The sequence below is a fragment of the Bufo bufo genome, chromosome 3, assembly GCF_905171765.1.
Source record: "Bufo bufo chromosome 3, aBufBuf1.1, whole genome shotgun sequence".
Classification (NCBI taxonomy): domain Eukaryota; kingdom Metazoa; phylum Chordata; class Amphibia; order Anura; family Bufonidae; genus Bufo; species Bufo bufo.
In genome coordinates this window covers 66,395,288-66,418,995 of record NC_053391.1, presented here as the reverse complement: position 1 = coordinate 66,418,995, position 23,708 = coordinate 66,395,288, and the positions used below count along the sequence as shown (strand labels likewise).

Below are 23,708 nucleotides of genomic sequence, written 5' to 3'. Positions count from 1 at the left end.
TCATGATAATGCCGTGCTCTCCTGCAAGACGAGCAGTGTCCAGAACAAAGGATCACGCTCACACACGGAGCGTGATTCCCGCAATGGACTCGCTCGCCGGAAAGAGCCTTAAGGGCTCATTCAGACGGCTGAATGTGTTTTGCGGTCCGCAAATTGCAGATCTTCAAAACACGGATACCAGCCCATGTGCGTTCCACAATTTGCAGACTGCACATGTCAATCACTCTCATAGAAAATGCCTATTCTTGTCCACAATTGTGGACAAGAATAGGAAATGCTCTATATTTTTTGCGGTGTTCTGTCCGCATCTTTTGCGATCCCCATTAAAATGAATGGGTGCAAAAATGTGGAACGGGGGCGGAACAAAACATACAGCCGTCTGAATGAGCCCTTATTCTTAGATCTGTGACAGAGTCTCAAGGCACATGTGAACGGAGCCCAGAATACAAATCCATACACGTATAACACATGCAATATAGAACTCCGTTTCCCAAATTGACATTTAAAACCAAAGTTTTGAAGCCGCTGAAGTAGGAAACCAAAAGTGAAAAGGTGAAGTAGAAAATGATCTCAAGGTGAAATGAGTCAGAGCGGAGGAATGCAGAACACACAGTAAGTTCCCACGGCATCATTTCATGGGGAGGAAACCATGTGATTTAATGCAGGGGAAATAATTGTGCCAACACAGAGGACATTCCAGAAACAGTCCTGTCCCCGTAATGACTGGCTCATGAGAGTGACCCTATGAATCGTGCCGGCCTCAATCTATTCTCATCTGGACATTTATAGCACATTGAAAGGACAAATCTCCAATAGATGCAAGTCCAGGGGTGGACTGGCCAAAGACCCTACAAAACCCTAAACCTTGCGGTGGGCCGATGTGCTTCCTAATTATGTAATCATACGTACAGATGTAGCAGGGTTAGCACTCAAGCTCTTAACTCATCGCATTATCTTGAAACAAAAGCCATTGAAAAGCCATTGAAGGCGTTTGCTTAACGCATTTAGTTTAGATAACACGTCTCAAAGCTTGAGTGTTAACTCTACTACGTCTGTACATGCTGCATTCATATTCTAGAAACACACTTGGAGGTCCAGCTCTAATCCAAAGCAGGGGAACTCTATTTAAGCGGTTAAAAAACTTTGTTACAGGAAATGAAGTATTGTTACGCGTTTCAGACCACCTCTATTCTGGGTCCTTCATCATGACATACTAAACATTCAATGAAGGCACTATATATTCTCACCCACCACCTGGCCCCGCAGTCAACAGGTCACATGGTTGGAGCAGAATGTGCAATCAAAAACACACATAAAATAATGATTTTACTAAATAAAATCCCATTAAAGTTTCAAAAAGAAAAATTTAAAAAATATAAATCAGAAAATGTTTTCACTAATATTGCAGTATTGGATCATGTCTCTTATTGAGACCAGTTGGATGACAGGTTGCTAGCTGGAACATCCAATATGCCTCCCTATTCAATAGCTTTCTTTTATAATCTCCCCCTCTTGCGGGCATTAGGACTCTTTCTATGCCCTGTGCACTAAGACCAGACGTATTCCCACCATGCACAACCGCAAAGTGCAGGCTAACCGCAGACACGTTGCGGTTCCCAAGGTGGGGGACATCTGAAATGTGTTTGCAGATTCTAGTTTTAATCTGATTAGAAGTGCACCCAACATATTGTAGTGGACACATCTCACATGTAATTAGGTAGATGGCAAATTTAGTATTACAGTTCATGTATGCTTTTATTGTGGATTTAAAAGAGCTACCCACTTTAAAGGGATTCTGTCACCAGGATTAACGATATAGTGATATTTATATGTGCCCATTAGTCTCCAATGCTCCGACTGTTTATGCTCTGTGTGTGTTAGATTCTTATAAAAACCGATCTTATTGATATGTAAATCACCTCTGTCAGGAGCCCAAGGGGTTGTCCCACGATATGTTGGAGCCCAGCCGCGCCCATCGATCTGGAGCCCAGCACCGCCTACCACTTAATTTATTCACTCCACTATCCCTGACGTCAGTTCTTCTCAGTGCTATAATTGCTGTAATCTTGCGCAGAGGGAGCCGGTGCATGCGCAGTTGACTCGTCGAAGCCGGTGCCAGTAGTCCGCACAGGCGCAGACTACAGTGTCCACTGCGCCTGCGCGAGATTACGGCACTGAGAACAACTGAAGTCAGAGATAGTGGAGTAAATAAATTAAGTGGTAGGCGGTGCTGGGCTCCGGATCGATGGGCGCGGCTGGGCTCCAACATATCGTGGGACAACCCCTTGGGCTCCTGACAGGGGTGATTTACATATGAATAAGATCGGTTTTTATAAGAATCTAACACACACATTTTATCATTAGAATTAAACACTAAACCTAGAAATTCACAAAAAAATAATTCTCTTTTGCGCATATAAACTGTTCTGAGCAAGCACACAAGACTATCCATAACAGACAGTACTGATGAGGGTCAATCACGTCACCACTGCCATCTTACACCCAATGCATGCAGCAGGAGACGTACTGATGTGTATGCAACTCACAGATGGCGACCCAAGCCCAAGGGGGGGGGGGAGAGATATTGGGGGTCATTTATCAAGGGACTTGCAACTATTGTAGAAGTAAAAATTGTCGCAAGACTTTTTAATCAGCTGTGCAACAATATTTAGTAACAAGACCAGCTTTACGCTGTGTCTGGCAGTTTCACTGGAAGGGGGTGGAGCGAGCGCGTGTCGGGGACAAATTTACTAATATTTACGCCTGGAAATAGGCACAAATGTTGTCGAAAATCGAATAGTTTTTCTCTCCAAGAGCACACACTGCCTTAGAGTTGCTTAATTTATGACAAGATGCACGCCTCATCATAAAGTAGCCGGATCTAAGACCGGCGTAAAAAGCATAAGTCTCAGTAAATGATCCCCATTGTGAGAAATGCAATGATTTTTTACAAACTGGCCATTCCACTTTAATATTAAGCCCCATTCATCTTGCGATGGCTAGAGATTCGGAAGTCCCCTATACAGAGCCAAGGATAGTAATTGCATCAATTCACACTGCCACAAAATAACCGGCAGATTCTATTTCTGCCTGTGTCGATGTTGCCAACGGAAGTCAATAGAGCCTGAAAAAATGTTGTGGATTCCGCTTGTATTATGCACTCTTATGTGACGGCAGCTAATGACATAGATGAGACGGCAGAGAGGCCGCTGTAGATACCAGAGAGAAGAATACACAGTGATGGGGTCTTTGTCACACATAACATTTATTCTGTTCATGCCATAACACGTCTGTGGAATTACAAGGAAGAACAGACCAGGTCTCTGCGTGCTGCGGGCAGGACTTTGCTGGAACTTGTCACATTTCTTGCCTAGCTGCGAGATAATAGCGAAGCAAACTCCACAGGAATGGGGAATATAATGGTTGAATTCTTCTCGGCAGCGATATGTGAAAGAGTCTGGAGGTAGCGGAGCTGCAGGGCGGCTGGAGACTCGGACATGATAACAGCGGCTTCTTTCAGGGCCCGAGAGGCATTCATCTCCCCCTCTGCTGCAACCACCTGTATACAAAAAAATATAACGAGATGGGTGAGCACCACAAGCCTCATATCACTGCTGAACTTCTTATAGAAGCCCTCTTCTTTTTATCCCACGAAAAATATTCAAAATTTTTCAAACCAGCCCCTGGATCTGAATACTTTTGTGATTGCATGTACCGGTAATTAAAAATTTTGTATGGCCGCTGAGTGATTCACTGAAATCTATGTGTATAGCGCCACCTGCTGTTTGCTCTTTTTCTAATTTCTCTGTCCTGCTCACTGAGGTGGGCGCACATGCTCAGTTCCATCCTTCAACTGCCACCGGAGATCAGTGATGAGAATCGATTCAAACAGATTGGATTTGTCACGAATTTCACAAAAATTTATCTGCCCAACGAATCTGAAGTTTTGTCAATTCGGTGCATTTCGGTGCCATTCTACTGTGAAAATTGACAAGAAAAACAGGAGGGAGGATGAAGATGAAGCATGATATGACACTGGGAGGGAGGAAGGCTTCCCCTGACTGGCTCAGAGGCTAACAGACAGCCTGATAAGCCGATTAGGGGGGCACGTTTCTGGCGGGTCCTTCTGCTCAGATGGAAGAAACGGCTTGCAATCTGAAAGTATGTGTTTTTGCTGTGTCTGCCAAAACTCAATTGCAGACACAAGCTGGCAATATAGGTGTGATAGGGAGAATAAAGAGAGTATAGGGAGAGTATGGTGATATAGGGTTTTATAAGGGAAAGCATAGCCAGAGAGGGACTGGTCACTCAGAGTTGTTGCATACATCTACTGGCAAGTTCTGCATTACAAAATCATACAGCATCTGTATATGAACAGCCAGCCCAAATTTTTGGTAAATACCTGATGTTTGTACAGCTAATAGGCTTATTGCCAGCACCTCCAGCATAGACAGCATACAATTGACTGCAATTGCTGAGCAATCGCCCCCTCTTTTTTATTTTTATTTTTCAATTTATCTATTGGTAATTGGTCATTTCAGAGCTTTTGAGTTTAGACAGGGTGCCGAATCTCCTTTAAGAGACCAGTCCTGTATGGAGACTCACTGGAAGTATTCCATGGTATAGAGATTTCTTGACAATGCTCCATGGGAAACAAATAGGCATAGAAGAGGCATCTCCCAAGAAAGAGAACCTTCTCACTAGGGCCACCTCTTGGAGGTGGCTCCTTTTGAATGAAAATCGAACTATCCAACAAGCCTTGGGATTTGACAAGGGAATATAGCCAAGCCAGATATCCTGTAGACAGCTGTAAAGGGGTCTTTGCCCCTCATCAGTACAGAGTAGGATTCTGGATGGCTGGGTGCTGAATCTCTTAAAGAAACCAGTCCTGTACAGAGAATTACTGGAAGTACTCCAGGGTATGGAGACTTATTGGCAATGTTCCATGTGAAACAAGTATGCAAAGAGGTATCTCCCAAGGAAGAGAACAATTTTGCTATCGCCACCCCTTGGAAATGGCTCCCTATGAGTCAAAATTTGACTTTACTACAAAACTTGGGAATTATACCACTGCAATACCTCTTTAAAGGGGTCCACTGGGAATTATTAAAAAAGAAGCCAATAACCTGTCTTAGAATGTGAGCAGAGCTGCCTACAGGGGCGAGGGGACGGGGCCTGACTAAACACGACACTCTGGTACTTTTATATCTATATATAAAAAGAACATATATATGTGTGTATGTTCCGCCATCACTCAAAAACGCAACCATCGATTTCAACGAAACTTGATGTACACATCCCTTGCTACCTGGAAAGAAAACTTGTGGGGGTCTCAGCTCTCTAGGACGTACCGTTCCTGAGATATTCCCCAAAAATGACCTGCATTAGCCAATACAAGCCTGCAAGTCTTTCTCTTCATATCCCAACTGCCATACACACGGTCACATGACCCTTATCAGCCAATAAAAGCTCACAGGTCCTTAGTCTCCACATACACACAGTTTTACTCCAGTTTTCCATAACAACCCAGGCATTTTTCTTCACTGCTGTAGGTCAACTTTAGGCTTGGGCTACACGACGACAATAAGTCGCACGACACATGTAGCAGTGTAGTTGTGCCCTATATGTAGCGCCAATGTCACGCGACAATTTTTATAATGATAGGCTATGGTGTTGCACTGCGACATGTGACATGCTGCGACTGCGACGCGACAGTTGCAGAAAAATCCATCTTGGATGGATATTTTGCAACTGTCATGTCACAGTCGCAGCATGTCACATGTCGCAGTGCCATAGCCTATCATTATAAAAATTGTTGAGACAATAAAAAAATACCCATGGCCTCAGTGGGGCCGCCCTACAAGGTAATACCATAAGTAGCCTATGTCTGAAAGGTCCTCTTTAAGGGGGCAGAGGCCACTATTAAAGGGGCAACTGCTGTGGAGGTCATTGTTATGGGGGATACTGTCGATATCTTTTTACAACACACACAAACATTAAATGAAATAGATGAAATATACCCATGCAAAGCCGGGTTCTTCTGCTAGTACTACATATTGGTGAGTTTTCCAGTCAGACTGTTCTGCCATGATGGTATATAACAGGCAGGATCACATCATCACCATCCATTGTAGAGCAGTGTAGTGTGTAGTGAGGCATCTCTGCAAGTGATTGGTTTTTATGAGGAGGTGAGTAGTAGCCTGGACAGAGGGGCGGCTGTGGATGTAGTGTTTCTGGATTTTGCAAAGGCTTTTGATACTGTCCCTCATAGACGCTTAATAAGTAATGTAAGGTCTATAGGCTTGGAAAGTATAGTTTGTAATTGGATTGAAAACTGGCTGAAGGACCGTGTCCAGAGAGTTGTGGTCAATGATTCCTATTCAGAATGGTCCTGGGTTATAAGTGGTGACCCCAAGGTTCAGTGCTGGGCCCTTTATTATTTAATTTATTTATTAATGATATCGAGGAGGGGATTAATAGCACCATTTCTATTTTTGCAGATGACACTAAGCTGTGTAGAACTGTACAGTCTATGGAAGATGTCCATATACTACAAGCTGACTTGAACACTGAGTGATTGGGCATCAACTTGGCAAATGAGGTTCAATGTGGACAAATGTAAAGTTCTGCATCTTGGTAGTAATAATCTCTGTGCTTCATATGTCCTAGGTGATGTAGCACTGGGACAGTCCCTTATAGAGAAGGATTTGGGTGTCCTTGTCGATGGTAGATTAAATTACAGCATAGAATGTCAATAAGCTGCTTCTAAGGCCACCAGGATATTGCCATGCATTAAACGAGGCATGGACTCGCGGGGCAGGGATGTAATACGACCACTTTATAAAGCGTTGGTGCGGCCTCATCTGGAATACGCAGTCCAGTTCTGGGCACCAGTCCATAGAAAGGACGCTCTGCAGCTGGAAAAGTACAGAGGAGAGCGACTAAACTGATAAGGGGCATGGAGGGTCTTAGTTATGAAGATTAAAATAATAGAATTTATTTAGTCTTGAGAAGAGACGTCTAAGGGGGGACATGCTTAACCTGTACAAGTATATAAATGGGCCATACAAAAAATACGGTGAAAAACTGTTCCATATAAAATGCGCTCAAAAGACAAGGGGGCACTGCCACCGATTAGAGAAGAAAAAGTTCAGTCTCCGGACGCGTCAAAGCTTCTTTAGGCCTCTTGCACACGACCATTGTGTTTTGCAGTCCGCAAATTGCTGATCCACAAAACACAGTGTAACAGTCCTACAGGCTCACCTGAGTCAGAGGACCGCTGGCTGGAGGTAGGAGTGGAGCCCAGTGGCAAGGACCGCAGGCAGGTAGTAGGTGCAGGAAGTCTGGCAGAGGCGTAGTCGGTAAGCAGGCGGTGGGTCAGGGCAGGCGGCAGTAAGCGTGGTCAGACAATCCGGATGGCAACGGTGGTAGCAGTTCAGTAGGTAGGGACAAGCAGAAGAGTAGTCAGTAGGCAGGCGGTGGGTCAGGGCAGGCGGCAGTAAGCGTGGTCAGACAATCCGGATGGCAACGGTGGTAGCAGTTCAGTAGGTAGGGACAAGCAGAAGAGTAGTCAGTAGGCAATTCCTGGTCAGCAGTGGACTTCCAGTAGTAGCAAGAGCAGCAGATGAGGAGAAGCTTGATCAAGGCTCAGGAGCTCAATAATCAGCAAGCTAGAGTGCAAGGGGCTGGACTTATATAGGGAAGTACCAGGTGTGGGGAATCAAGGGTGATGAGCAAGGCTTGGCAAGACTGAGGTTACATAATAGGTTTCAGGGAGTAATGTCCAGAGAGGACGGTAGCCTAGTAAGCAGGGCTACCGCCTGGGATGTTGCTGGTCACGGGTTCGAATCCCGACACACAGATATCATCCGTGTGCATTCCACAATTTGCGGAACGGCACGGACAGCCATTGATATAACTGCCTATTCACAGAACGGAGCAACGGATGCGGTCAGCACACGGAGTGATGTCCGCATCTTTTGCTGCCCCATTGAAGTGAATGGGTCCACATCCAAGCCGCAAAAAATGTGGCTCGGATGCGGACCAAAACAACGGTCGTGTGCATGAGACCTTACTGTAAGAACTGTGAAGCTGTGGAATATACTACCTCAGGACGTGGTGTAGGAAGGCGCAAGGGTCCGTCATTGACGGAAGGTATGTGTCACCGAGATTCCTGGCCTTGGTGAAGTAAGAGCCGGTAATTTCATGTGTCAGCGGCAGCAAGTGCTGGCTGACATGGTTTTGCTATTTAGTATGGCTGTAAAGCCGACCCGGGCCGGCTCTTACTAAGAGCAGCTAAAGTGCAGGGTGGGTGGCTGTTCCCCACGTTCCAGGCCGGGTCTTGGTTTGGGCTATAAAACATAGGCAACACTGTGAGGTGGTGGGAATTGACTCCTCTCTGACAGTGAAGCTCTGTCGGTCTCTGTGTTGGGACCTGGGAGTTTGGGCCTGCGAAAAAGGCCTGCTACCTTGTTGGCGTGAGAGCAGGTGGTTTCTGCTATGTCCAAGGACTTCTGCATTGCTGAATGGTGTGAACAAACACCAGACTCAAGGTGACTGTTTTGCTTGAAACTGACTTTTTGTTTTGCTTATCCTTATGTGTGAATAAACACCAAACTGTTTAAGTTAAAGACGTTGTCGTAGCCTCTATACTGCATCCGCAAGCCTATCTACCAGAGCAAATCCCCATAGTGGTCACAGCAGGAACAGTGGACAGTTTTAAAAAGAGTTTAGACGAATTCTTAAAAGTAAAAAACATTAATGCTTATAAAAACATGTAGAAATCTGAGACTCAATTCCTTTTGGGATTCGCGTCCCCACCTATCCCTTGGTTGAACTTGATGGACGCATGTCTTTTTTCAACCGTATTAACTATGTAACTATGTAACCAGTCCAGCTTATGCTCTAGGACGGGTTGCTGGTGGTCATTTTAAATCATCCCCTTTAATAAATTTGGTGCATCTTCTGCTAGTCAGAAAAGCAAATCTACACCGCAATCTACAGTTTCTGGCGTAAATTATAGTAAATCTGTTGGGCTGTAATGGCCCTGCTTTGCAAAATTGGCAGAAAAAAGTAAAGACACTAATCTTTGCGTAAATGTCTCACACAAAATACTGGCATATGTAGGTTAATAAATTACCCCCTTGTTTCTTAGGAATTACCACAGTCACACAGTGCATGCTTGGTATACAGCATTCAGAAAGCCTGGTCATATTCTGGAGTGTACAGATTACAGGTTGTGCAGGCGGTATATATTGACGACCTATCCTCAGGATATCAGATCGGTGTGGGTCTGACACCCAGCACCCCGCCGATAAGCTGTTTAAAAAAGAGGGGGCACCCCGTATGAGCGCTACTTCTTCTTCATTACCCTATCCGTCGTCTTGGAGGGGCAGTGTAATGACAAGTACTCACTCCAGTCACTTGAATGGAACGAGTACTTGTAATTACACTACACCGCTGCTGCAAGGTGGGCGACGAGCAGTGTAATGAAGAGGTAGCAGCACTTGCATGGGGGGGGGGCCGCCTCCTCTTCAAACAGCTGATCGGCGGGGTTCCAGGTGTTGGTCCCCCACCGATCAGATATTGATGACCTATCCTGAGGATGGCTCACCAATATACACTCACCTAAAGAATTATTAGGAACACCATACTAATACGGTGTTGGACCACCTTTTGCCTTCAGAACTGCCTTAATTCTACGTGGCATTGATTCAACAAGGTGCTGATAGCATTCTTTAGAAATGTTGGCCCATATTGATAGGATAGCATCTTGCAGTTGATGGAGATTTGAGGGATGCACATCCAGGGCACGAAGCTCCCGTTCCACCACATCCCAAAGATGCTCTATTGGGTTGAGATCCGGTGACTGTGGGGGCCATTTTAGTACAGTGAACTCATTGTCATGTTCAAGAAACCAATTTGAAATGATTCGAACTTTGTGACATGGTGCATTATCCTGCTGGAAGTAGCCATCAGAGGATGGATACATGTTCTCATTCTGTTTACGCCAAATTCGGACTCTACCATTTGAATGTCTCAACAGAAATCGACTCATCAGACCAGGCAACATTTTTCCAGTCTTCAACAGTCCAATTTTGGTGAGCTTGTGCAAATTGTAGCCTCTTTTTCCTATTTGTAGTGGAGATGAGAGGTACCCGATGGGGTCTTCTGCTGTTGTAGCCCATCCGCCTCAAGGTTGTGCGTGTTGTCGCTTCACAAATGCTTTGCTGCAGACCTCGGTTGTAACAAGTGGTTATTTCAGTCAACGTTGCTCTTCTATCAGCTTGAATCAGTCGGCCCATTCTCCTCTGACCTCTAGCATCCACAAGGCATTTTTGCCCACAGGACTGCCGCATACTGGATGTTTTTCCCTTTTCACACCATTCTTTGTAAACCCTAGAAATGGTTGTGCGTGAAAATCCCAGTAACTGAGCAGATTGTGAAATACTCAGACCGGCCCGTCTGGCACCAACAACCATGCCACACTCAAAATTGCTTAAATCACCTTTCTTTCCCATTCTGACATTCAGTTTGGAGTTCAGGAGATTGTCTTGACCAGGACCAAACCCCTAAATGCATTGAAGCAACTGCCATGTGATTGGTTGACTAGATAATTGCATTAAAGGGCTTCTGTCACCCCATTAAACCGTTTTGTTTTTTTTCTTTACTAATAATCCCTACACTGCGATCTCATCATACATAAGCTAATGAATGATTTTCGTTCAGTAGAATTTGTTAAAAATCGATTTTTGAAATATGTAAATTACCTTGCTACCAGCAAGTAGGGCGGCTACTTGCTGGTAGCAGCCGCATCCTCAGATGGTAATGACGCCCCCTCTGCTTGTTGATTGACAGGGCCAGCGGATGGGATCTTTCTCTGCTGGCCCTGCCTGTTTTGATTCAATATCTGGCGCCTGCGCCGCGGCCGTACCTCTCTTCAATCTGCGCAGGCGCACTGAGAGGCGGCCACTCACTCGGCCGCTCGCTCCTCAATGCGCCTGCGCCGATGACGTCACATCTACACCCGGCGCAGGCGCATTGAGGAGTGAGCGGCCGAGTGAGTGGCCGCCTCTCAGTGCGCCTGCGCAGATTGAAGAGAGGTACGGCCGCGGCGCAGGCGCCAGATATTGAATCAAAACAGGCAGGGCCAGCAGAGAAAGATCCCGTCCGCTGGCCCTGTCAATCAACAAGCAGAGGGGGCGTCATTACCATCGGAGGATGCGGCTGCTACCAGCAAGTAGCCGCCCTACTTGCTGGTAGCAAGGTAATTTACATATTTCAAAAATCGATTTTTAACAAATTCTACTGAACGAAAATCATTAATTAGCTTATGTATGCTGAGATCGCAGTGTAGGGATTATTAGTAAAGAAAAAAAAACAAAAAACGGTTTAATGGGGTGACAGAAGCCCTTTAATGAGAAATAGAACAGGTGTTCCTAATAATTCTTTAGGTGAGTGTATAAAGCTGTACAACCCCTTTAACCACAAATATTTTTTGCTAAAACTCCCAGTAGCAAAGCTGAAAACCAATTTTGTGAGCACAATGAATGGCGCCATCATTCTGATTAAAGACCGACACCAGTGAGGATGGCATATGCCACTTGCTGATGGTGGCTAGCTCCATTCACAGTTCAAAGTAAGGAGCGCAAGATGACATCATGATACCTTTGCTCTGGCTTCGCGGGCAGCTTCTGCTTCAGCGGCCATTGCTCTCTGTAAAGACGATGGCAATTTGACGTCCTTTATTTCCACGCGCTCCACCTTAATTCCCCATTCTTTTGTAGCATCGTATAAGATTCTCTGTGGATACAATAGAGATGACATTCTCATAAGTAATTAGGTCCTCTAATATGTAATTAGAATGGCAGCAAGCAGAGGTCACAGTTTTTTGCCACATTTGGCAAGGGCATGGCCTAATGGGAAAGGAAGTGTGACCTTTTTGCTCCAAAATGCTCCAAAAATGATGGCATGGAATTTGGAAAGAAAGGTCTTTGTTTACTTGGCTGCAGCAACCTCTGCCGTCTTATGCTGTACACTGCAGAGGCCAGTGACTGGCTGCAGCAGTCATGTTGGTATACAGGAACATCATGGCTGCCGCAAAGTAAACAAAGACCGGAAAAGGGTTTTCCAAGATTTTATAACTGATGAACTATCCTCTGGTCATCAGTATCTGATCGGTGGAGGTCCGACATGCGGGACCTCCGCCAATCAGCTGTTTTGAGAAGGCAGTGGCGCTCCTGTGAGTGCCGCTGCCTTCTCTGTGCTTACCAAGCACAGCACCAAACATTTAAAAACGGCTATACTTGGTTGTGATCAGTCCCATTCACTTGTATGGGGCTGAGCGTGTCATCACACGGCCTAGGGAAACCTGCTCACAGGATAGTAGCTGCCTTCTCAAACAGCTGATTGGCAGACCCCCACCGATCAGATAATGACCTATCCAGAGGATAAGTAATCAGTTATAAAGTCTCAGAAAACCCCTTTAACCCCTTAGTGACCACCCATACATGTTTTTCCGGGGCCCTTGGGCTGGAGCTCCGCCTTTTTACGGAGGCACTTCAACCCAAGCTAGCACTACAAAAAAGTGCAGGAGCTCCCTGCTGGGGGCAGTGATCACGTGATTGCCATGATACAGTGTATTACGGCGATCACCAAAAATGCCGGCAGAAGGGCTGCCGGCAGTAAAAAAGTCTGCAGTGCAAGGATCGGGCAGCTTAGCTTTTCCCCACCCCCAGTACCTCAACAAAGATGGCCGCCGCCCCTGGAACAGTTCTCTCTCCTCAGAAGAGGAGAGAGTGTATAGAAGGGTGCCCTGACTGGTCCCCTATGACCCTGATCGGGGCAATATGGCCCCTAATTAAGATTTTAAAAAGTTTAATAAAGGGCAGGAGCACGTACCAATAATTAAAAAAAAATGGCGCAGACATGTGCACTGGTTACTGTGCTGAAGATCTGCCTTCAGCACAGTAACCATTACTATTGGTGCCTGATCATGTGGCCTCCATGATAACCCTATCATGGAGATCACATCCATTATATTTACTGAACACAGCCAGGACATGGGCGTAATGCATAATGCTTTTCCAGGATTGGCTAGTGAGAACCACGTGGATGTGTGAGAAAGGATGATGTCATGAATATCATTTATTAATGAAGTCACTGTGAGCATACGGGGATGTTAGTAATTGGGGACGTGCTGATGTAAAGAAAGAAAAATATGCGGTTGGAAACAACCATAGGATTTTAATAGATATGTTATTTTTAGATGTTTTTATTGGTGGTCTTATAATACATATGAGAATCTGGGACTTGCAATGTGGAAGGGTGGGGGAGGGGGAGGGAGTATGGACGGATATTTAAAAAACCTTGTTAATGATTGAGGTACATATACGCCCCGGATGAAGCATTTGGAGCGAAACCCGGGTCGGGCATGATCACTTGGCGAGAGCACAACCGGCTACACCTGCGGTCTGTCTGTATATGAAGGCAGAGACTCCCAAGTTAACCCCCCAGGCTGCCCCGAAATTATTGGGACATCGGGAAAAATTGTGTGGGATCTATTGGCGCCATTCCTCTACAAAGAGTAGCACGTGTACACTGATCATTTTTATACCAGCATATCCCTTTTTAAATCCCTCCATGCTGCAAAAAAGAGGGGCTTGTGGGACAGTCCATAAAATTGAGTGGGATACCCACAACCGCTGGTGTCCAAGTGTTTGGAGAGAGGAACATCCTTCGCCCTTGCAAGTGAACAGCTGCTTGCAGTGAAGTAAAAGGACAAGAAGGATGTCTACATGCTGACCACCGTGCACGCAGACACCACAGTAGCAGTTAGGGAGAGGGGGCTACCGCTGACAAACAAAAACCGGTCTGTGTGACAGATTATAATAAATTTATGGGAGGTGTAGACCTCTTGGACCAGGCGCTTCAACCCTACCTGGTATAAAAAGGTAGAAATATACCTCATTCAGATTGCTACCTATAATAGTTTTGTTTTATTTAACCCCTTAAGGACACAGGGCGTACAGGTATGCCCTGATGTCCTGGTACTTAAGGACACAGGGCGTACCTGTACGTCCTGTGTAGTTCCGATCACCGCCGCACCGCGGAACTGAGTGCCTGTCGAATTCATTCCGCAGGCACTCTGGCACAATGCCTAGGGGGGTCCTGTGACTCCCCCGCATCGGCGATCGCAGCAAACCGCAGGTCTATTCAGACCTGCGGTTTGCTGCGTTTCCGGGTTATTCGGGTCTCTTTCGATCCTCCACAGTGCCATCTGGCACTAAAAGGTAGGTTAGGGACAGGGTAAGGAAAGGTTTAGTTTAGGCAGGGAGACTTTAGGGAAAATTAAGGGTTTTACTGTTGCATCATCCTCTTAGGGTGTCTGGGGTCCACAGCACAGCTGTGTGACCCTAGACCCCCCTTCCCAGGGGTGCTGCAGCTTGCCCTCTTGCCCCTCCCCCCCTTAACCCTTTATTTGGGGCGCAAGCTTTTTTTTTTTTTTTTGCGTACGCTGACAGTGGCCGGCACTCTTTAGCGTCCGGCCACTGTTAGTGCATCGCCCAAGCCACAACTGATCAGCTTCGGACGGCTGATCAGCGAGTTAGAATTTTTTTTTATTTTTTACATTTTTTTGGGCTCTTTTTTTTTTTTGTTCGTTTTTTTAAAATATTTTTTCCTGTTAGGTTTAGGGAACAGTCCGGGAACACTCGTGCCCCCACACACACGCACACCTAATAAAGATTTACACGCACGCACACACACACACACACACACACTCCCCTATGGCCCGCCGGACGTTCTCGGCTGAGGAGGCATACGCCCAGCTTGCCTCCGAGTCCGAGAGCCCCAGTGAGGACGAGGATGACCCCACGTTCCTTTTGTCATCCGCGTCCTCCTCATCATCAAGCGATGATGAGCCTCCATGGCGGCGGAGACGCCGCCAGGCGGATCAAGGGGACCCCCATGCTAGGGACCCTGTGGCCCACCCGAGTACGAGCAGCTCTGGGGCTCGTACTAGTTTTCCGGCCCACCAGGTCAGTCCACCTGACCCCCCTGCAGGTGAACTTGGCTGGTATACCCCAGAGCGATTTGAGCCCGTGATTCCTGATTTTGTTGGACAACCAGGAATCCAGATTTACACAGTGGGCTACACTGAATACGACTTTTTTAGTCATTTTTTCAGTAACCAACTGGTAAATCTAATGGTGGAGCAGACGAACCTGTACGCCCAACAGTTCGTCGCTCAAAACCCGGGCTCCTTTTTGGCCCGGTGGTCGGACCCCGATCAGTGCAGCCGAGATGAGGACATTTTGGGGCCTCGTGCTGCACATGGGCCTAGTCAAAAAACCTAGTGCCAGGCTGTACTGGAGTAGGGACGTCTTCTACCAGACCCCACTCTACAGTACGGCCATGACACGCTCCCGGTTTGAGGCCATCCAGAAATGCCTGCATTATGCAGATAATGCAGCATGTGCCCCCCCCCCCCCCCGAGGTGATCCTGGTTGAGGAGTCTCTCATTGCGTTCAAGGGGAGACAAATTTTCCGCCAGTATGTTCCCTCAAAGCGGGCGAGGTATGGCGTGAAGCTGTACAAACTTTGTGAAAGTACCTCAGAGTACACTTACAAGTTTTGTGTGTACGAGGGGCGAGATTCCCGTATTCAACCCCCAGAATGTCCCCCCACTCTGGGTGTTAGCGGGAAACTTGTGTGGGACCTTATGCACCTACTGCTAGATAAGGGTTACCACCTTTACGTGGATAACTTTTATACTAGTATCCCCTTGTTCAGGTCCCTCGCCGCCAGATCCACGTCCGCTTGTGGGACCGTGCGGAAAAATCAACTCGGCCTCCCTGCCCACCCCCTCCAGGTACCTATCCCCAGGGGTGAGACCCGTGCCCTTACCAGTGGAAAGCTGCTGCTGGTCAGATATAAGGACAAGAGGGATGTCCTTGTACTGTCCACAATTCATGGTAACGGCATCACCCCTGTCCCTGTGCGAGGTACCGTGGCAACGGTCCTCAAGCCCGATTGTATCGTCGACTACAATCGGTATATGGGAGGAGTTGATCTCTCTGATCAAGTCCTCAAGCCATATGACGCCATGCGCCAAACGCGGACATGGTACAAATAAGTTGCGGTCTACTTGGTGCAGGTTGCCATGTACAACTCTTTTGTACTGTTCCAGTGCGCTGGCAACACAGGGAAATTCCTCCAGTTCTATGAGGCAGTCCTCAAGTCCCTGATCTTTTCGGACCCTGAAAGAGCAGGCCGGAGTACCTCGGGAACTGTAGGCGCCCGGATCGTCGCTGGCCAACACTTTCCAGGTGTGGTCCCCCATACTGGAAAGAAGGGACGGACCCAAAAAAAGTGCAGAGTGTGTCACAAGAGGGGGATACGGAAGGACACCACTACTCAATGTGACACGTGCCCCGATCATCCGGGCCTCTGCATTGATGGTTGCTTCAGGGAGTACCATACTTTCATGGAGTACTAAATTTATAATCCCCTTTTCCATTCAGCCACTGACTATCGGATAAAAACTATGGTTTTGAGACACCCAAAAAAATTTGTTCAAAAAATTTGTAAATTTAAAATAATTTAAAAAAAGTATACAAATTAGGTATCGCCACGTCCGTAAGAATCTCCTCTATAAAAATACCCCATGACCTAATTCCCTAGATTAACACGGTCCAAACAAAAAAAAAAAAAGATTTTTTTTTGTCACCTTAGATAACAAAAAGTTTAATAGCAAGCGATCAAAAAGTCATATAACCCCCAAAATAGTGCCATTAAAACCATCCCCTCATCCCGCAAAAAATGAGCCCCTATCTAATACAATCGGCTAAAAAACAAACAAAAAAATGACTCTTAGACTTTAGAGATACAAAAAAATTTTTTTTATCAAAAAGGATATTATAGTCTAAAACCTAAATAATTGTCAAAAGGTAGACTTATTAGGTATCGCCGCGTCCGTAAGAATCTCCTCTATAAAAATACTCCATGACCTAACCCCCCAGATTAACATGGTCCAAAAAAAAATTTAAACGGTGCCAAAACAGCTATTTTTGGCACTTTTCCGTTTCAATCCGTTTTTTCAGGTAACAAAGCAAGGGTTAACAACCAAACAAAACTTAAAATTTATTACCCGGATACTGCAGTTTACAGAAACGCCACATTTGTGGTCATTAACTGCTGTATCACTAAAAGGCAGGGTGCAAAAGGAAAGGATCAACATGGTTTCTGGAAGGCCGATTTTGATGGCCTTTTTTATTGACATCATGTCCCTTTTGAAGCCCCCCTGATGCACCCCTAGAGTAGAAACTCCCTAAAAGTGACCCCATCTAAGAAACTACACCCCTCAAGGTATTTAAAACTGATTTTACAAACTTTATTAACCCTTTTGGTGTTCCTCAACAGTTAATGGCAAATGGAAATGAAATTTCAGAATTTCAATTTTTGGTAACCTTACCTTACAAAAATAAAAAATATAGAGCAACCAAAAATCATATGTACCCTAAAAATAGTCCCAACAAAACCACCACCTTATCTCCTAGTTTCCAAAATAGGGTCACTTTTATTTACACGGTGTAAATAAACCGGTCCATAAAAATCAGCCCTCCAAAAACCACACGGCGCTCCTTTTCCTCTGCGCCCCGCCAGTTTCGTAGATCTTTTTAGAAAGTTTATTTATTCTCATTTTCTGTTTAGTTTGTGGGCTTTCCAGGGAGGGAGGGATCCCTTTGGGATGGGTTGTGGAGCTATTTTTTTTATTTAGACATTGGAACAAATTTTACCTTTTCTGATTTGTTTTCTTAATTTTCCGAATTTCATTTTTTATGACTGTGTCCTGCCACACAAAGCAGTTAATTCCATTCACATTACTCTATCATGATATTGGCATGATATTTTTTTATTTGGAGGATCTCTAATTGAGTTGTTCCTCACCAGTACACTAAGGGCATTATTAAGATTTTTTTTTTTTGTGGACACCCCACAACTCGTCTAGAAATACTGACATCATTCTGGGAATTAGTGGTCCATTACTGTTCCTACAGATGGTTCTGGACACTGTCCTTTTATATATTCTGTAGGTGACTGGTTGATTGTGTGCATAGCGGTTACTACCTTGCCAGGCAGGGGCCTGTTATGGTGCACTGCATCACTTAGCACGTTTGTCTCTCATATAGGGATTGATGGGGCTAAAGAGACGTCGTACGACCAGTCACTGTCCTTGAATGCCAGCTTGTCATTATAGCCCTATCAGTGTTCTTGTATCTTGTGAACAAACTGGAATTTTCAACATAGTTGGAGACATTTTGCTTTGTTTTCTTGGACTTGTTGCCTTTGGCCTCATGCACACGACTGTTGTTTTGATCCGCATCCGAGCCGCAGTTTTTGCGGCTTGGATGCAGACCTATTCACTTCAATGGGGCTGCAAAAGATGCGGACGGCACTCCGTGTGCTGTCCGCATCCGTTGCTCCGTTCCGGGGTCCCTGATGAAGCATTTGGAGCGAAACCCGGGTCGGGCATGAACACTTGGCTGGTTTTACGTGATTTATATGCTTTTATACATCTACAGTCAGGTCCATAAATATTGGGACATCGACACAAGTCTAACATTTTTGGCTCTATACACCACCACAATGGATTTGAAATGAAACGAACAAGATGTGCTTTAACTGCAGACTGTCAGCTTTAATTTGAGGGTATTTACATCCAAATCAGGTGAACGGTGTAATTACAACAGTTTGCATATGTGCCTCCCACTTGTTAAGGGACCAAAAGTAATGGGACAGAATAATAATCATAAATTAAACTTTCACTTTTTAATACTTGGTTGCAAATCCTTTGCAGTCAATTACAGCCTGAATTCTGGAACGCATAGACATCACCAGACACTGGGTTTCATCCCTGGTGATGTTCTGCCAGGCCTCTACTGCAACTGTCTTCAGTTCCTGCTTGTTCTTGGGGCATTTTCCCTTGAGTTTTGTCTTCAGCAAGTGAAATGCATGCTCGATTCAGGTCAGGTGATTGACTTGGCCATTGCATAACATTCCACTTCTTTCCCTTAAAAAACTCTTTGGCTACTTTTGCAGTATGCTTTGGGTCATTGTCCATCTGCACTGTGAAGCGCCGTCCAATGAGTTCTGAAGCATTTGGCTGAATATGAGCAGATAATATTGCCCGAAACACTTCAGCATTCATCCTGCTGAACCAGTTCCATTGGCAGCCATACATGCCCACGTCATGACACTACCACCACCATGCTTCACTGATGAGGTGGTATGCTTAGGATCATGAGCAGTTCCTTTCCTTCTCCATACTCTTCTCTTCCCATCACTCTGGTACAAGTTGATCTTGGTCTCATCTGTCCATAGGATGTTGTTCCAGAACTGTGAAGGCTTTTTTAGATGTCGTTTGGCAAACTCTAATCTGGCCTTCCTGTTTTTGAGGCTCACCAATGGTTTACATCTTGTGGTGAACCCTCTGTATTCACTCTGGTGAAGTCTTTTCTTGATTGTTGACTTTGACACACATACACCTACCTCCTGGAGAGTGTTCTTGATCTGGCCAACTGTTGTGAAGGGTGTTTTCTTCACCAGGGAAAGAATCCTTCGGTCATCCACCACAGTTGTTTTCCGTGGTCTTCCGGGTCTTTTGGTGTTGCTGAGCTCACCGGTGCATTCCTTCTTTTTAGGAATGTTCCAAACAGTTGTTTTGGCCACGCCTAATGTTTTTGCTATCTCTCTGATGGGTTTGTTTTGTTTTTTCAGCCTAATGATGGCTTGCCTCACTGATAGTGACAGCTCTTTGGATCTCATCTTGAGAGTTGACAGCAACAGATTCCAAATGCAAATGGCACACTTGAAATGAACTCTGGACCTTTTATCTGCTCATTGTAATTGGGATAATGAGGGAATAACACACACCTGGCCATGGAACAGCTGAGAAGACAATTGTCCCATTACTTTTGGTTCCTTAACAAGTGGGCGGCACATATGCAAACTGTTGTAATTCCTACACCGTTCACCTGATTTGGATGTAAATAACCTCAAATTAAAGCTGACAGTCTGCAGTTAAAGCACATCTTGTTCGTTTCATTTCAAATCCATTGTGGTGGTGTAAAGACCAAAGATACTCATCCCCTAGGGGACAGAGGGGTAAAACATAACATTTAATGTAAATATTTCTAAAATAAATGGACGCTAGAGGATGGACCTCTGTAACAAACAAACATAGAACAGCTCTAAAGGCCAAGACTAAACATGCACACACAGTATGGTGAACAAAATATACAGGAACATTCTCACCCAGGTGTGGAGATGGACGGAGGGTTCTCTCAATCTGCGTTGGAGGTAGAGATGGACCTGTACTGGTGGATCGCCATGCTGGAAGGTGCCAAGCGTATTCGCCCCTGTATGATGTTGGATAACAGGGCAAAAAGGCCCTAGAACACCCTATGTATAGGGCAGGGGCTAGTACGCCTAGGGTTTATTAGGGATTCCGCCCCCACAGGGTCAGGTATCCGGACGGGGACGCCCCTTGCGGGGCAAGTTCCTCGTATAGATAGGTAGGGCATACTAGCCCCTGCCCTATACATAGGGTGTTCTAGGGCCTTTTTGCCCTGTTATCCAACATCATACAGGGGCGAATACGCTTGGCACCTTCCAGCATGGCAATCCACCAGTACAGGTCCATCTCTACCTCCAACGCAGATTGAGAGAACCCTCCGTCCATTTCCACACCTGGGTGAGAACGTTCCTGTATATTTTGTTCACCATACTGTGTGTGCATGTTTAGTCTTGGCCTTTAGGGCTGTTCTATGTTCGTTTGTTACAGAGGTCTATCCTCTAGCGTCCATTTGTTTTAGAAGTATTTACATTAAATGTTATGTTTTACTCCTCTGTCCCCTAGGGGATTAGTATCTTTGCCATATTAGTTTGGGAGTAAATAGGCCTGGTTGTCAAACTTGGCCTTCATTGTTTTTTCCATGGTGTAAAGACCCAAAAATGTTAGAATTGTGTCCATGTCCCAACATTTATGGACCTGACTGTATGTTTGTGAGTATAATAAATATTTATACGGTATAATTGCCTACAGGACTTCACTATTGGAGCACACTTCCTTTGCAGCGGTGACTAAAGGGTACAAAACTACAAGAGGAATAGAAAAAACGAATGAATACTAATGATTGATGTGCCTGCATTTTCTTCTACGCTTGCGAGTACAACCTTTTGCAAGTGTGTGTGACCACAATACTTCACTATTAGTGCGGTTTTTGGCATTCCACGGGGCTCTTAATGTTGAGGAGACGTCTGTAAGAATCAATGTTTTACTCGTCTGTATAAAGTTGTATGGCTCTGGGAGAAAGTGGTCACTGGTAGGGATCGCGCGGTCCACTGAAATATAAATAGGTCATTTTCTGATGACACATTCCCTTTAAAGCCGTCTTTGGACAACTGTATTAATAACAATGTATATTACATTGTATATCACACGGTATGATGTCTGAGGTTTGCAGATTGCAGTATTCACTTCCATTCCGGTTGCTTTATGCAATCATTAACTGCACGGAAATTGGGCCTAATCATTAACCCTGCAAGTTACAGGTAGTACAAAGGCTGGATATTCTGTTATGTATTAAAACGACTGTGTATGCCAGAATCCGTTATGGATTAGATGCTAAGGGGAGATGTCTAGGTCCTGGTCAGACTTGTGTTAGGGCTGTATTACCCCAACAGATTATCTGATCAATATCTGTCCAATCAGACCAATAGTTGATGTGTATAACAAAAGATCTGTGTGTGTAAACGGCCACCTGACCGAGGATTGGTCAGAAAATCTGTCAGATAATCTGCTGGTGTAATGCAGCCCTTAGGGCTCATGCACGCGCCCGAATTACAGCTTTGTTTTGTATGGAGCTATAAGGATGCCTTCACATGTTGCATAGCTTTGAAGGCATCTAACTCGATCTAACTCAAATCCGACAGTATATTCTAACATAGAGGCGTTCCCATGGTGATGGGGACGCTTCAAGTTAAAATATACCATCGGATTGGAGAAAACTCAGATCCTATGGTATATTAACTCCTGACTTTACATTGAAAGTCAATGGGGGACGGATCCGTTTGCAATTGCACCATATTGTGTCAACGTCAAACGGATCCGTCCCCATTGACTTGCATTGTAAGTCAGGACTGATCCTTTTGGCTCCGCACGGCCAGGCGGACACCAAAACGACTTTTTTTTCTTGTTCGTGGATCCTCCAAAAATCAAGGAAGACCCACGGACAAAAAAACGGTCACGGATCACGGACCAACAGAACCCCGTTTTGCGGACCGTGAAAAAATACTGTTGTGTGCATGAGGCCTTAGAAGGCAACCTAATAGGGCTACCATGCATGGGCCCTCTCCTGTCTGCACGTATGCCTCTGATTTCTAATGGTGGCATGCTCCATTGGACTCCGTATGGACAGAGGTATTCTCATCATTGCCTATATTTCTGTACAGTGATGGCCAGTTTGCAGTGTTCACCAGCGAACACATGCAGGCTGCCATCTTGACTCACCCGTCCAGCGATGCACAGGTAAGCCCTTACCTGTGCCTGTTCCGGGAGCCGGTCTGAGAACAGCCCGATGAAGGCCCCCAGCGGCTGTTCTCGGAACTGCCTGCTCCCGGTGACTGCATTTGTTTCAGACCGGCTCCCGACACAGGTAAGGACGTAAGGACTTACCTGTGCATCGCCGGACTTGTGAGTTAAGATGGCAGCCCGCATATGTTCGCTGGTGAACACGGCGAACTGGCCATCGCTGTTTCTGTACACATGGGGCAAATTTATCAATGGTTTTATGCCACAAAAGTAGCCTAAAAAAGTTGCAGATAATTGCATACACTATGGGCCAGATTTATCATGACTCTGACAGCTCACTCCACTTTCACATATGGCAAAAGTCAGTTTTAGCCGAGTCAGATTTATGATCGGCCCTTTAAGACTGTAATAAATATGGTTTGACGGTAGCAGTTTATCTGTCAGTAAGCAGCTTTACAAAAGTCGCACGTCCTTCCGAAAAAGTTGCATGTTCTATTAAAAAGTCTCATAAGATAAGCATGGTCCTCACTGGAGTGAAATTGCGCTTTTTTTTGCGACTTTTTAAATAGTCCCAATAGTAAATCTGTCTAGAGATTCATTTACATAAGAAAACACGCCCACTTTCAGAAAACTGGCGAGCATAGTGCAGAGCAGAAAAAAGTCGCAAATTTGTGCGCAGTTTTAGCGTTCGCGCCTTTTTTTTGCGACTTTTTCACTCCATTATTCTGACTTGAGCTAATGATAAATCTGGCCCTATATATGCATTATAATTTGCAACTTTTTGCACTTCCCTTCTCACCACTGGTGACAAAGTGGGCAGAACATAACTGTATGCAGCAAGTGTATGAGAGTTTTTAAAATCAAATTTACTTTGCTGCTGCTGTAAATGTTGCAGATTTTCTGCATGTAATTCTGCTGCGGAAAATACCCATTCTGTATATGAGAAAATGAGGCCTAAGGCCTCATGCACACGACCGTTGTGTGCATCTGTGGCCGTTGTTCCGTGATTTTCTGCGGACCCATTGACTTTGAATGGGTCCGTTGAAAACTCGGAAAATGCACCGTTGTTCATCCGCGGCCGTGATCCGTGTTTCCTGTCCGTCAAAAAAATAAG

General features: G+C 45.4%; 1 protein-coding gene across 2 annotated transcripts in view; it reads right to left on the bottom strand.

Annotated features, from left to right (window-relative positions):
* Window positions 1-3,087: 3,087 nt before the first annotated feature.
* Window positions 3,088-23,708, bottom strand: part of LOC120994571 (stomatin-like) — a 69,339-nt gene continuing 48,718 nt past the window's right edge. The window contains exons 7-8 of one of the 2 annotated variants that reach the window (XM_040423232.1): window positions 11,668-11,802; window positions 3,088-3,559 (exon numbers count right to left, since the gene is read on the bottom strand). In XM_040423232.1, coding sequence (XP_040279166.1) covers window positions 3,371-3,559; window positions 11,668-11,802 — 324 coding nt within the window. In that variant the 3' untranslated portion in view covers window positions 3,088-3,370. The remainder of the gene's footprint in view (window positions 3,560-11,667; window positions 11,803-23,708) is intronic. The other variant, XM_040423233.1, reaches the window with a different exon arrangement.